Here is a 14993-nt window from a genome sequence, read left to right as displayed (position 1 = left end):
CTTCACTGCCTACTCTGTTGTGGACTTAGAGCTCTAAGTCTTTAAACAAGGCAGTAGTACACTTCACATAATGCTAACATACACAGATAAAATTGTCATAATAAACTTCAAATCATTAAGAACACATTACAACTTTTATTAACAGGTTGTTTTATATATATATATATATTCAGAAAACGGAGATACTACTGCTTTGTATATAACATTCTTATATACTTCCACCAATTCTTAGTTGTCCTACACTTAACTGTTACCAGCACTGTTGTTGAGACTAATATAACTCACTCATGTTCTCACCTCACTGTACTAAAACCTGCTGTATATAGAAACTCCTACTATCTGTGGATGGGGATCCATAAATGGACTATAAGTACATGCTTTATTACAGGTGGATTAATTAAAACTTGTTTTCTTGCACTACAAGAAACTCCTCTAGATTTCAAAAAAATCCATCTCAGTTTCTCAATTTCTTCTGTTGAATTATTCTAATTTATATTCTTGATGGAAGAATTGCAATTCATAATTTGGGAAAGCAAGATTCACATTTCAATTAAGTACATATTTATTTATAGAAAGCAAAACAGCTTTAAAACATATTGTGAAAAAATGCAAAACACACAGCTAGGCACCCACCTATGACACGAAGCCAAGCTCAAAATTTAGTCTCTGAGGCACAGAAAAGACGTGACCACAGGACCAGTGAATCTGCAGCAGCATAAACAAATCAAACTGGATGGCCAGACTCCAACTCCCCACCCTTGATCAGTCTGAAAATTAATTGTAACAGCCTTCCTCCATACAGGTGGTTTCCGGCTAGATCAAGGAGCTGATTTGTGTCAAATACAAGGTTATTAAGATGCAATGCATGGCAAGGTCTGGGAAGGACTGCCCTTTTAATACAAACTGCACTTCAGAGTATTTTAAGCCAATTCTGAATCAGCCAGTGTTGGTTGCAAGCAACTGGTCAGTGACCACACTGGAACAGCAACCTCATTTAACCAAAAATTCTGTCCTCCTGAAATTGCAAACAAGTTCGTTTCTACACCTTCACATCCTCACTATTAACTTTTGCCAACAGGAGTTCTTATCTGCTGTACTTATAAACACAAGAAATCATTTAGTAAACAGACAAATTTCTAGGGGATCAAAACCAGCCTTACACATCCATGACTGATACAAGCTTCACAGATTAACAGAAACACAAGTTTTAGTTCAGGAAAATTCTTATTTGCTATTAAACACTGCAGAGCGTAGCCTACTGAGAGGTTTTTCTCAACTGTTCTAATCACAAACTTTGCTTTCATTTAGACTATTACTACAGCAGGAACAACTAGTCCTTATTACCAAACATATTTCTATTTAAGTGAACATTAGCTATCAAACTACACTGTCAGATATAAGGTAACCTACTGCAAAACATACAGTGAAATGAAGTCAACAGCAAAACACACTATTAATAGAAATACAGAAAAGCATTGTGCAGGTTATTTCCTTGTTTGCTATGTATTAGCACAACAATTCTATTACAGGAGAAGAACAATTACTTGTCACCTAGCTTTTCAAATCTAGCTGAACTGCCTTAAAATTTGCCCTTGTATCTTCAAAGAAACTGAAATATCTGGGATTAAGTAAGGCAGAGTAAATTAACAAGTGTTAACTTCAGGGCTAAATCTCCTATGAAGCAGTTAAACTCTTGTGATTTTACATAAGTAAGGTATGTGCACATTCAGACTCCTGAGCAACAACAGGAAAGTGGACTAGCTATGCTCTGTAGCATTTAAAGGTACAACAAACACAGTGCTCAGTAAATGAGCTAAACTGAAAACTAACCTCATGAAGTTAAAAGCATGAGCAGATAAGTCCAGCTGCAAATTCCCGACATAAGTTCAATATCAAGTGTCATGAAATTTATGTACTTTATATTTCTTTCCAGAAGTTTTCTGCTGGAGTTACAGCTTTTAGACAGCTACATACCAAATGTATATTTTTATGGGCTTTACCATTTCATTTAGCCTCCTTCCTTATATTTTGGAAGATCATAGCTTTGTTTTAAACAGTATATACGTATTCCCTCTAGAACTGAGCATATTTGCACACTATATTTCAAAACAACTTTTGGAAGGACAGAGTCACTGAAACAACTTAGTTATAAAATTAAAAATCAAATAATTTGTGCTACATAACACCACAGACCTGCTTTTTGTTATATTCTTATTATCAGCACAAAGTTGGTTTATGTTGTAGATTTAAGTTCTAATGGTTCTACAACAGTGTTGTACCCCCTTAAGATATGCAGAGTCCTAAAAAAAGACTTAATGTTTTCTGTCCAGTACAAAAACTGTCCAGAAACTCAGTCCTATGCAACTATGATTATTACATGCATCATTTGCACCTGGTTTCAGGTTTTATAAATTGTAAGTTAGTTTATAAATATATGTATATTAAAGATATAGGAAAGGTGTGTGTATATACACACCCCTATACCTTTAATTCAAGCGTACTATACCCCCTACCTTTTAACTTATGATTCTTCACTTGCATGATGCAGAAAAATGATGTACAAGAATTCCTACAATCTATATACCATCCTGTACTGTAGTTTTATCAATACAAACATTACATAGTTCGCATCACCATGTTGGAGCGCATAAACTTTTTCTATCAACTCCTAAAACGTACCAAATAATTTTGTCTATTCCAGGAGAAATGTGTACATCTGATTTGTGTATATGTACAAATAGGCTTAAATGCCCAAATAGGTATTAAATGCACATTCAACAGCCTGATGAAAACTTAAGGAAAAAAACCAAATAAGAAACTATTACGGAACAGATATGCAACTTGTTACCTGAAACAAAGTTTAAAGGTAATCTTCTAGGTGAAACTGCTCTGGGATGTCTTTTACTAACTTCTTCATAAATCTGAAGCCTCTCTTCTAAAGTGCCTATTATCAGTAAATATAATAGATATAAGTAACAGAGATAAAAACTATTCTTCTAAATCTTTTTAAATGTTCAGAATTAGTTTAGCTAGACTTCTTACACAGTTTGGATTTGGAACAGTTTAAACATTTCAAGCTTTTTTTTTCTCCAGTTAATCATAAGCATTACCGTGTAAAACTGTACTGAAAACACTGTATGTACAATACACAACTACCAGCATTAATCATTGTAAGAATAAACATGACAATTACCTTGCGCATTCAATCATACAGTACTAGAGTTTGGTTTCTTTCAGTTACATGCTGTGCAGACCCATTCACACAGTAGTTTGACACACTCAGTTTCAATTAACTGTTTTTTTCCACTATGTATCCATTTCAGACATACTTAAAGCATTCAGAGAAATATATTGCATTTCCAAATCATAGGTATACCAATAGCATACTATACAAGCATGCCTTTATTATAGGTCCTCTGGTGGCAGCAAAAATGGGGCACAATACTGCCAGTGTAAGTACTGAGCACCAGAACTCTTTATACTTTAATGTTTAACAAAAATAAAGCTACTTAAAGATTTTTCTTCCCACTCCTCCCCTTTCCCCCATAATATGCTTTGGAGCTCCAATGTGGTTAGAATTTAAATAAAACTAATCTGTTGCTTTGAAATGCCATTTTCACATAATTAAGATCAATTTTGCTTAAATATTATTAAAGTCATCAAGCAATTCAAATAAAACTAATGTACAGATCAAGACTATGACACAACATATATGTTAATAAATACATCTGTTTTCCTTTCTTAATAAAAACAATTTATCTTGTCACTGAGCTCAGATGCTGGGGAAGGGGGGGGAATATGTTACCCAGTGGCTCCAAGAGATACAGAGTTCTAGAAGTTATACTAAAATCATGTTTGGATTGGAACTAAAGCATATAAAAGCCCTAATTGAAGTCACAAGTTGGAGCTCCAGAACTTACCATGGGGGAGGAAATAGTCCTAAGACCACCTAAAAAATAAAGTAGCATTATTAGTTTTATAAATTAGTACAGTTTTAATCTACATAGGATTTTAATACATCAAATAAACTACTGGATTGGTTCTTTGTTAAGAACTACACATTTACATCAACATATTTATTACATCAAACGGAATAATCAAGTTCCTGGGTAATTTATTTTCTGAAACAATGATCACTATGTTCAACTCCGTGTATACACTAGGAAAACCATTCAAAAGGCAACACTACTCTCTGCATACATGTAACAAGTGCAATCATTTTCATTTCCCAATCACAAGCCATATTCCCAGACCTTATGACACCCAACCGTAAAACTTCCTAGAAGAAAGCTGGTTGAGAAATATAATGCAGCTATAATATCTACAAATAATATCCTTGTGGGCTTATGATTTATGATGTCATCAGAATAACTCCAATAAAACTTTCACTAATTAGTGAACAGTGAAATACAAGGAAACCATTCCTGTGTAAAGGTAAACACTTGGGAAATTTACCAGTGCAAAACACTTAAACTATAGTATAAATTGTTGCAATATTGTAATTAAAAAAACCCAAACAAACAATGACCTATTTTCCTGGAAAGACAGAAAGGCAGTAATGTGATCTGGCATTGGAGTAACAGATTTTATCACATTTATCACCTTTTCCTCCAGAGAACAGTCAGCTTAAAGAAAAAAAAATTTTTTTCAGATGGTCTATCTTTAAAAGGCCATCTGAAATAGTTATTTGAGTATCTCTCCACATACCCTTAGAAAGAGGTATCACCTAAACAAGTTTCAGAATGACAATTTTATGTTGTCATATACGATAGTAGTCTGACAATAAACTACTAGACAGGAATGAATTGCAATTTGGTTTCCAAGTTCGCATGTGGCAAGGAAACGTTCTCTGTGTAAGCACATTAGCAAATGCCACCTTTAGCTCCAAGAAGAAAAAGACTTGCTGTTGGTATTTTCATGCATACAGGTTTTTCAGTGAACATCTTTAAGATGGATAAACACAACTACATCATTCAAGACTAGAAGGTACATAATTTTCTGCCACGTAAAACTTTTTAACCTAAGACAGCAGCATATCAAACAGGAGTTTTAAGTATATCCTTTATCATACATATTTTCAATGTATCTGTGTATCTTAACTTACTAGGTTGTAGGGCCTTTTCCAAGCCTTCATAATAATGCCAGTTTTCTGCATTGCGCTCAATTAACTCTTTGTATACTTCACCAGCTTCTTTCAGTCTTCCCAACTTCAGTAACATCTCTCCTAAAAACAACACAGTAAAGAACTGTGAATTACATGAGAAAACACTGATGGCTTGGGAGTAAAGTTTACAAAACTAAACACACAAAATTGGGCTTAATCATATGTAGATACTGAAAAAGAGGCTTTATTTTTCCAGAGGCATTCACTGTTTATTACAAGTGCTACTTGAAGCTACCAGACATATAGCTCAACACAGTTTGGAGCATTCAGTACCTGTGAAAACAAAGATTATTTGAATGCCTGTATCTGAGTGTTTAAAATAGCTATTGGGATTATCTAAGGAACAAGCAACTCTTCAGGACTCCAACACTTGACTATATTGCTTCTTACCAGGCTGTTTACTTAACTACACCTATATTTTTCACACCAACTAACCAGTTTTTAACCAGTTAAATCACACTGGTTTGCTGCTAAGTAAATTGTTCTACCAGGTCTGGCTTGCATGGAATTCATTTTCCTCACAGCAGCCTGTACAGTGCTGTGTTTCGGGATTTGTGACTAAACGTTGGTAACACACCAATGTTTTTGCTACTGCTAAATGGTACGTGTAGAGGATCAAGACTTTTCACCCCCACCAGGGTGGACAGTAAACTGGGGGTGGACACAACCTGGACAGTTGACCCCAACTGGCCAAAGGAATATTTCGTGCTAAACAGTGTCATGCTTAGTAATAAAAATGAAGGGGAAGGAGTGTTTGGGTACATGTCCGTTGCCTGCAGACTGAACATCAGCCTGCTTGTGGGACATGGCGAGTGATTGCCTCTGCAACACTTGGCATCTGGGTCCTCCCCCCCCCACCCCCCTCCTCTTTCCTTCACTTAAGCTACCTTTAACTCAACACATGAGTTTTCTTGCTTTTGCTTTTCCTATTCTCTCCTGTACTGACAAGGGAGGTTGAGAGAAGTGAGTGAGCAGCTGTGTGGGCCTCACCTGCTGGCCAGGGTCAACCCACCACAACTGTGCAACCAAGGAGCAGGTGAAGAATACGTGCTATTACACTATATAATTGGCCATATTCAGAACTCTGCATTAGTACTTTGAATCCAGAAAACAACTGCGGGTTATTTTTAACCAAAAAAAGTCAGCTTCAGTGTTCACTTAAATAGGGCAATACAAGTAAGTGCATTAGAAAGCTTAAGAAGGAAACAAGAACTTGATACTTGAGTCAAAAAAAAAAAATCAGTGTTTGTACTACAAACAGTATTCTCCATGAGATTAAAACTGGGTTATACTAGCTCTGATTTACAGAAAGCTGCTCTAGTATGAGCAAGTATAGTAATCTCTGACATCTCCTCTGTTCTTGTGTCAACCGAAGTTAAACTACCTACATCCACTCTCCACTTTGGCAGGACAAGTTACTTCAGCACAAAATTATAAATCTGATGTTACCAATTTCCCTAGAGTAATTGTTTCAAATCAGTTAAAAACATGACTTTTTTTTCTTTTACTGCTTTATCGTATCTAAAAGCCAGTAGCAAAAGTTTAGAACAAAATTGGCTGAGGGAAGAAGAATGACTTACCTTTGATTTCTTCTACTATTAATTTATCACATATTTGCTTTTCATATGTCTCTATATGTTCTAAAGATTCCTGAAATAGATCTGCCTCTCTCATCACTTGATTTTGATATAAAATCAGTTCACTATATTCATAATCTATTTTGTTAGGAGGAATCTGGGGGGGGAAAAAAGCAATAGGTTAGTTAACATTTACCTGTACCTCAACTGTATGCAATATTACAGAACACAAGAGTCAGGCTACAGAATATATCAGGTCAACTTATATACCCATTCAAACATTCAAAATGTAAACCTCCCATTATTCACAATTGAATTAGATTCATTCAGGATATCTCTTGTCAGAGAACAGTTTAAAATAATTCCTGTATTTCTCTTTTCTCTATCACTGTGGTAAGCTAATTAAAAACAGAATCCTTGCCTTCTCTCATACAATTCAATAAAATTCGCAAAGATCTTGGTAATCTTCTCCTTCTGAAGAACTCATGTACTCCACAACAATTTTGACCTAAATTCTGTAGCAGATTGCTGGGATATCACAATACTCAGCATACCAAAAACTCGAACTATTTCCAAGAGCAATGAACCACCCAAATACTGGCCATAGTTTGACATCTAGAAATTTTCAGCCAGGAAACTTGCACTATTTCTCTCTAACCAAGTGTTCTCTGTACTACAGTTCAGTTCCCCGGAAAGTACAGTGCACAAGCATGCAAAGAGTGTTTTCAAGCAACAGATAATTATTTTGAGGTCTGCTGCCAGTTGCATACCTAGGACTTTGTCTACAGGCTATAGTAAAACTAGCAGGTCATCCACCTTCCAGTGATACATCAAACACTGAAACAGGACGACATTCAACAGTATTACTTTCTAGGGGTAACTCCCTAAAGTGTATTTAGGCAATGAAAAGTCTTGCCAGAAGTATAATAATTATCTCATACTAAATGCTCTTCACCAATACACACAGAAGCTACTTCAATTATGATAAAACTGCAGGAACTTCAGAGACCAAATGCAGAAGTCTGCAGACAATACCCAGCAGATCTATACAAGTTTACTATGTGAAATATACTGCCTCAATAGAAATTGTAGGAGAGACAGTCTAACATGATTTTTTAAATAACAAAAATAGATCAGCAGCTGAGCTTGATAAATGTTAATGATTTTCTTTCCCATGACACTACATACTTTTGTCTCTTCCTGAACAAGCAACACTTTGAAGTCACACTGGTCACCAAACGGTTTACTATTCTGTTCCCTGAGTAAAGTTTTTCCTCTGTCTTCTTTAAAGACCCAAGTAATTTAATAAACAACAAAAAACCCCAAAACATTAAACTGACTGAAATTAACATTTCTATTAAAAGAATCTTGTCCTAAATCACTACTTCCAGCCCTTCCCTAGGCACAGATCAATTGTATGAGATTTAACATTTCTGTTTACATGCTCTTTCACTTTTTAGAGGCAGTTTTTATAGTACTGTGAATTATTAGAAGAAGATTTCCTTTTAGATAAAAATGTTCTGAAAGACAGCATCGCTAAATAAAACACTGTAAAGAAGTGTATATCCAACAATAAGTATCAATTTGGGGGCTGAAAGTAACAGCATTCAAGTTTTTTTTAGTAGCTGCTAACATACTATAGCAAATGATGGCTAATGGAACAAGACTAGACCTTGCACATCCTAGAGTCAGCAGGTAGCATGAAATCCTACCCATTTTTTATAGTCTATTTCCTCTATCTGTAGCTCCATTTCTGTTTCCACCTTTGCTCAACTTTTATCCATACTAAACATTGGAAGTCACTAATAAAAATGTTGTTACCTGGAAGGCATTTTTAACTACTTCACAGAACTGACACATGCAACAGGGGTTAAGCATTAAAGCATGTCTTCCTGCTTCTCCTTACTGCAATACCACAGAACTGAAACTGCAGAGCACCAATTTATTTCTTTCTCCTTCACTTCCTCCATAAAAATATCTTCCCCTCCAAGACAACACATATATCTAAATTCCACAAGTAGCACAGCTTTTTGGCACACCATGAATTAGTTTTAGGCCTTCAAAACATAGATTACCCCCAAAAACCTTAAAAAAATATTTAAGAGAAGAAACAGATATCAAACCTTCTCATGGCTTTTCTGACTTGGCTGGACTAACAAAAGAAATTATGAAATGTCAAAAAATCAAATGAACTGCTGCTTAAACATAGGGCAAATCCACCAGAAAGATACTGCGCTTACTGTCGCTCCATTTAAAAAGCCATTTTTAAAAGTACTTTTAAGAAAAGTTCGTTTTTTGAAATCTCATCAAGTTAATAATGATTTAAATGTGCAATTCATCAGAAGGCAAGCAGCTTATAACCCCAGTACTTAATCTGAATAATCAGATTGTCCTATAAAGAATAAGTTATTCTATAAAAAGTTTTCCACACCATTGTTATTGCTGCACAGTACATCTTTACTCCTCCCTCCCCCCCAGAAGAGTTATGATTCTTGCACAGGATGTCCAACTTTCTCTTGAACTCAATTCTGCTGTTTTAGAATAAATTTCTTCCTCTCCTGGACCAAAAAAAAAAAGAATCAACTGTACAACCGTAGATGCCCTAACAAAACTGTCACTGAAAGAATGTGACAAGAGGCAGCCAAAACATACCTAAGAGCAGACCCCCAAAACTCCAGAGGTTTTCTGTCCATATCTGTAATTGTGGGCCTGATGCAGAAATTAGGAATAAAATAAAAATTAAGAATAAAAATTTTGTTCTGGAAAAGAAGAAAGGAAAAATGGGACATACAACAGTAAAACAAATTGCATAGTTGTTTTACACCTTTGTTTCCCAAAATTTAAATTCTGAAGTGACTCTTAAATCATTTGATTTAATTTGGACAGCACAGGCTGTTATATTTCCTGCAGCGATGTCTGTATTCAACTTCATAACCTGTTTCTGACTGAAATATTGTCCATCTGGCTAATTTACAGCTTTCAGATGACAGGCAACGTTGATCTGGATACACTAAGAGACAGAGAATTCACCATTTCCAGTAATAACTTAGCCATTAGAATAAAACTGTCAGTGATAAAAAGTGATTTATCATTTGAATTTGTTGCTCAACTTCCTGCCACTTGTTCCTTTATTTTTCCCCACTAAGCAATCCTCCTAGCTGCCATTCCTCCCAAAAGCAGTATCTAAACTGTGCTAGAATCACCTAGGTTTTTTCTGCTTACAGTAAACAAAGAGAATCTCTGCCCTTCACTAGACAGCATTTTCTCCAGTCCTCTTATCTTTCCATATTGTTCATTTTCTAGCTTTTTAAAAACAGGGTCATCAGGAAGTCTTGATCTCTCACAGTAATCAGTGCTCTATAGAGAAAATCCCTGCTGCTTAGAAATAAGTGTGTTTTTTGCTTTTTCATCCATAAGTCTACCCTGAGAGACAATTTTACAACGAGCTAAGTCAATCTATCTGCAGCCTGGATCAACAAAGGCAGTTCACTTCCCTCTATTATTCCCCTTCCTCTTTCCCCTCTCACCTCACAGTTGTTCAGTTCAGCCAATCAATCCTTCAAAAGAGTGATTATTTTTCTGTCACTTGGGCTTCCTGAACCAGCCCTCCACGAGTCAACCAGTGCTGCACAAGGAAGCAGTGGGAGCACACAGGAAAAAGTCAGACTGCTGGTTTTGGCAACAGCTTGTAGCTAGATTAGCTCCGTTATTTTGTAATACTGCATCTTCAGATACTCACCTACAATCACTAAAGTGACAGTTCCTTGATCTTTTTCTTAGTTTTACTGCTTGGTTTTGGCTGTTAATTCATATCTGAATGGACAGAGCTGCCTCAGTAATCCAAGTAAATTAATATGATCACCCTATATCACCATTATTTACCAATTATTGACAGCAGCATTTTACATAACATGTTCCATTTACTTCTTTATTCATTAACAATACTAGTGAACAGTATCAGGCCTAGTACAGATTGCCATAAAACTCCTTGAAACCATCAGTTTGTTGAAGATTCCCATTCACTAGGGATTTGGAAACCCTTCGGTCTTTCAACCCTCCTTTTAAACCTTGAACATCACCCTTTTATCAGTTACATGCAATATCCTATCAAGTCAGTCAAAAAAGTTCATCTATTGAGTTGGAGTGCATACAAAGTACAGGGCAAGAGGGGAGATTTGGAAAGTAAAGCAAGAAGTGTACCTCCTCAAAGATCAGTGGAGTATCCTGAACTCAACTGTTTCAAGTGCAGGACTGTTAAATATCCAGAGACCACACAAATAGTACATTTGGGGACTATTGTGGAAGAGCCAAAGTGTGGCAAAATTGAACTGGGAGCTTGCTTGGGCTCTCCTGACTGTTCTGGACCCGATACATTGATTCTCTCTTCCAGTGTTAGGGGCTCTACATGGGCCTGCACTCCCCAGGTTGCTAGCACAGCAAAGCACAAGACTCTATTTGCAAGAGAAATGAAACTAATGCGGTGATCCTTATTTTTAGTGTTTTGGGGGAGAAAACACAATACACCACTTAACTGTCTCTACTAATCTTGAGAAAGAAGAAAGGCTTGACACTACTAACTTTCCATAAACTCGTGTTGTCCAACATTTGTAGCATATTTGTCCTTTAATGCTTAACTAGCTTTTCCACTATTTGCCTGTGACTGATACTATGCTAATCAGCAGTTAAACAGCTCATTGTTCAAGTATGAACCATTCTCCTATTTATGGAAATTTCCCAAATATTTCCAGTTTTACAAAAAAAAAAGAAGCATCAGAGCTTGAGATTTTCTCAGGATTTCTTTGTTTTAGGGCAAGATTTAAGACTCTGATAACTTACTAAATCAGTTGAGTCTGCTGTGCATGTTTACCTATGGCAGATGGTATTTAAATCTGGCTTAGTCACTAGACTGAAGAGTTTATCATCATGACTGCCCTCAAACAAGCATATTTACACAAAACCTTTCAGAAAAGATATTAACAGCATCACATCCATTCTCTCCAAGGGACCAATACTACTGTTAAGCCCTCTTAGTCCTTGAAAGAGCCTCAATTTCTTACACTTCATTTGCAGTGTTTCCATCTATTATATATTCTTTCTAATTCGAACAGTCATTTCGACACTGAACACAGACTGGGCTCTGCCAACTCAGTCAAGAACCATGACTTTTTGGCTGTCAAACGCTCATAAAAGATGACCCAATTTTCATTCAAACTTATTGTTTTCAGTTTTTATTCAACACTGAAGTTACAGCTCTTTTGAAATATCAAGCTATATATACCTGGCTTGCAACATCCTTTGACCACAATACATGATCAAGACACAAACACTGGTCCCTCCTAGCAATTATTAATTTCCTTTCTTACAGCTAGTCCCATTCTGGCTGGATAAGATCTCAAATGCAGTTCTCAGAAAGGATGCGAGATTTTTGTTCAAAAAAAAAAAATCACAATCCATAGGTCAGGTAATATCTTAGTACCTGCATGATACTTCCAGCACGCCTCCCATGCTGAATGCATCTATAAACATGGTTTTTCTTTCCATGTTACAGAATAATCAACACATCCACTCTGTTCTGTTAATTCAGACTTTATAGTTCTGCATCACCAATAACAGAACAAGGGAATGGTCTCTCTCAAAAAAAAGGTTATACTCAGTGATTTTAGCATCATAACATTTGATTTACTTCAACAAGTTTCAGTAACGCCAGATCTTCTCAAACAAAGAATTTTCAGCTATGCTTTCATGTTGCTTTGACACCAAGCACTGATTTTAAGTGCATAATATATAGATGCATCCAAAGCAATGAAAAAGTTTCTTTTCACATTCTTTGTAGAGATGTAATGGCATCCAGGCTATGCAGGAGAAAAAGCAAATGAGCACATCCAACACTAAACAGTATTTTCTGAAGTTTTGCCTACTGTAAAGGGACAGGATCATCACAGGTTTTCTTTAGCTACAAGTATCACAAACATTAAGTTACTCAGTTACTCCACATCAGTCTACCCTTACATCCTCAACCCTAACAGCTTATTGTGAGGAGAAAAAGTATTCCTGTATAATTTGCATCAGCTGCTAAGCTCCTAGAAACCTTTCTGCTCAAAGCAGAGCGCTCCACAAATAACAAATTTCTTCCTCTTAACCGATTCCTAATTAGTTCTTCTTAATTACAAAGAACTAATTCCTCAGATTCTGTCTCTTATACAGAAAGTGTTCTCCTTCCAGAATAGGAAGTCTTACCTGTTGGGTTTTCCTAAACTCTTCAAGTAGTTTTAAGGCCATATCATAATCTTTTAGTAAGTGGTATGCAATGGCATATCCGATCCAGGAAGCCCGTTGTGTGGGGCGCAGCTGAAGTAGCTGGTATCTTGTCTCCTTCAGTAAAAGAAAAGCAATTTAAAGATAACAGAGATGTTAAAAAGGAGTTACTACACCTTTATTATGATTTAACACCAGTCCAGCTAATATTTTAAAAGATCTTTTAAAAGCCCTAGGCAATTTTAAAAATTGTAACAGCATGGGGAAAAGCAGCATGTTCGTCTCAAATCTGGGGGCTACATTCTAAATATAGGAGTCATGCCACAAAGCATAAAATCTATTTGTTGGGACACAAAAGCTGTCATTTTCAAGAGTACCTGTTAAGGGCCTAAATTATTTCCAAAGACAGAGCTTTGAAATCTCAGAGAGGTTTGCATTACAAAGCGTGAGCTCACTGCTACTGAAAGAGCAGTCCCACTGTCCTCATGCCCAGTCACAAAGTCCTCATACTGCTGCAGCACTTCAGATCCCCTTTACGAGTCAAATCTTATCCCTAAATCAGTTATTGCCTTTTCTTGCATTAGCAAATTCAACATATCCAGTGAAGGTGACCAACTAATGCCAAAGTCCACAATCCAGTCCTCTACTTCACATGAAATAAGAGGATGGAATAGGAACAGGACTTCTCCCTTCCACAGCCAAATCAGTTCAGACATTTTGAAACCACTAACTCTGTTTTTAGACAAATTTTAAGGTTCTATTTATGATAAAATCAGTACTGGCATTCAAGAAATCAGTCATCGTGAGGCAAGTTTCCCACATACTCAAAACAAACATGATAGTGTATTTCTCACAAAAAAACCACCTTCAGTATACACACCCAAACCACTGTTTGCAGTACTTCACAATAGTACAGTAAGTACTCCTACTTGATAAGCTTTTAAGTCTTATCCTTTTTATTTTCATTATTTTAGAGAAAAAGGAGTTGAGAACTAAGGTTTTACAAGGTGATCCACAAGTCAAATTGCACAGAATAACAGTACTTCTAGTTCTGTTCTCAACATTATATGGAGCTCTGCTGCAATACGTTTTCATGCTTTCCTGAACAAGAGCTTAAAACACTTTTGAAACAGTAAAAACAAGCAGCAACAGAATTGATTCCAATAAAAGACTTAAGAATTGCAAAGACAAGAGAATGCTAATAGCAGTAAACAGGAATTCAAAGAGAATACTTACTCTATATCCTTCTAAATCTCTCATCTGAATCTGCAACAAAGAGAGATCTCTCAAGATCTGTAGATTATCCTTATCTAGTTTGAGTGCATTCCGGTAACACTTGATGGCTTCATCATATTTCTTATCAGAACGTTGCAAAAGACCATAGACGTGCCAACCTAATGCACGTTAAGGAAGACACATTCACAATTTTCACAAAGTAACTGCAATGCATTTGTTACAGATCAAACAACTTGACATCTTCCTTGAAGATCAGCACCCTTACAAATTAAGTTTTATGACTGCAGCCAGACTTTACTGACACATTTTTAAATACTAAATGCTTCTAAATAAGCAATAAAGTCTCCTTTAAAAATCTTAAGTCACATTCATAATCCCCCCAAAAACATTGTTACGCAAACTAAATGATCCAAACTCCACAAGACCCAGAAGACTTATTCCTAGATATGTACTGTTTAAAACATACTACTGTAATTACAGTAGGAATTCTTACTCCTAGACGTGCCAATACAATTGGTGTAGAAGTTTTACTTTTCCTCACTTGCCTATCTAACCTCAATTAGCCTCCAGATTTTACAGTAAGGGATAAACACAGAGCTACACTTTATTCATTGACAAAAGGAAATCTTAGCATTTCTGTGCGTCAAAAGTCTTTGTCACATTCTCAGCATCTCAGATTTCCATCAGCAGTGTGTCATTTCAATAGACTTTTCTCACAAGCATCTTTTTTTATCCTGGAAAGACTCTGAATTCAAAGCATG

The 14993-nt window shown here is 36.1% G+C and overlaps 1 protein-coding gene across 5 annotated transcripts in view; it reads right to left on the bottom strand.

Moving 5' to 3' along the window:
• The window catches only part of NAA16 (N-alpha-acetyltransferase 16, NatA auxiliary subunit), a 72979-nt gene that overhangs the window by 39243 nt on the left and 18743 nt on the right, over positions 1 to 14993 (bottom strand). For all 5 annotated transcript variants that reach the window (XR_011327904.1, XR_011327905.1, XM_069802622.1 and 2 more), the window contains exons 4-8: positions 14233 to 14390; positions 12979 to 13113; positions 6745 to 6898; positions 5105 to 5224; positions 2849 to 2944 (exon numbers count right to left, since the gene is read on the bottom strand). Coding sequence is in view for 3 of the 5 variants with exons in the window: in XM_069802622.1 (XP_069658723.1) it covers positions 2849 to 2944; positions 5105 to 5224; positions 6745 to 6898; positions 12979 to 13113; positions 14233 to 14390 (663 nt within the window). In the remaining 2 variants the exon portion in view is untranslated. The remainder of the gene's footprint in view (positions 1 to 2848; positions 2945 to 5104; positions 5225 to 6744; positions 6899 to 12978; positions 13114 to 14232; positions 14391 to 14993) is intronic.

Source organism: Haliaeetus albicilla, chromosome 15 (assembly GCF_947461875.1).
Source record: "Haliaeetus albicilla chromosome 15, bHalAlb1.1, whole genome shotgun sequence".
NCBI lineage: Eukaryota > Metazoa > Chordata > Aves > Accipitriformes > Accipitridae > Haliaeetus > Haliaeetus albicilla.
The sequence above is the reverse complement of the archived record's forward strand: the minus strand, read 5'-3'. Positions and strand labels throughout refer to the sequence as shown.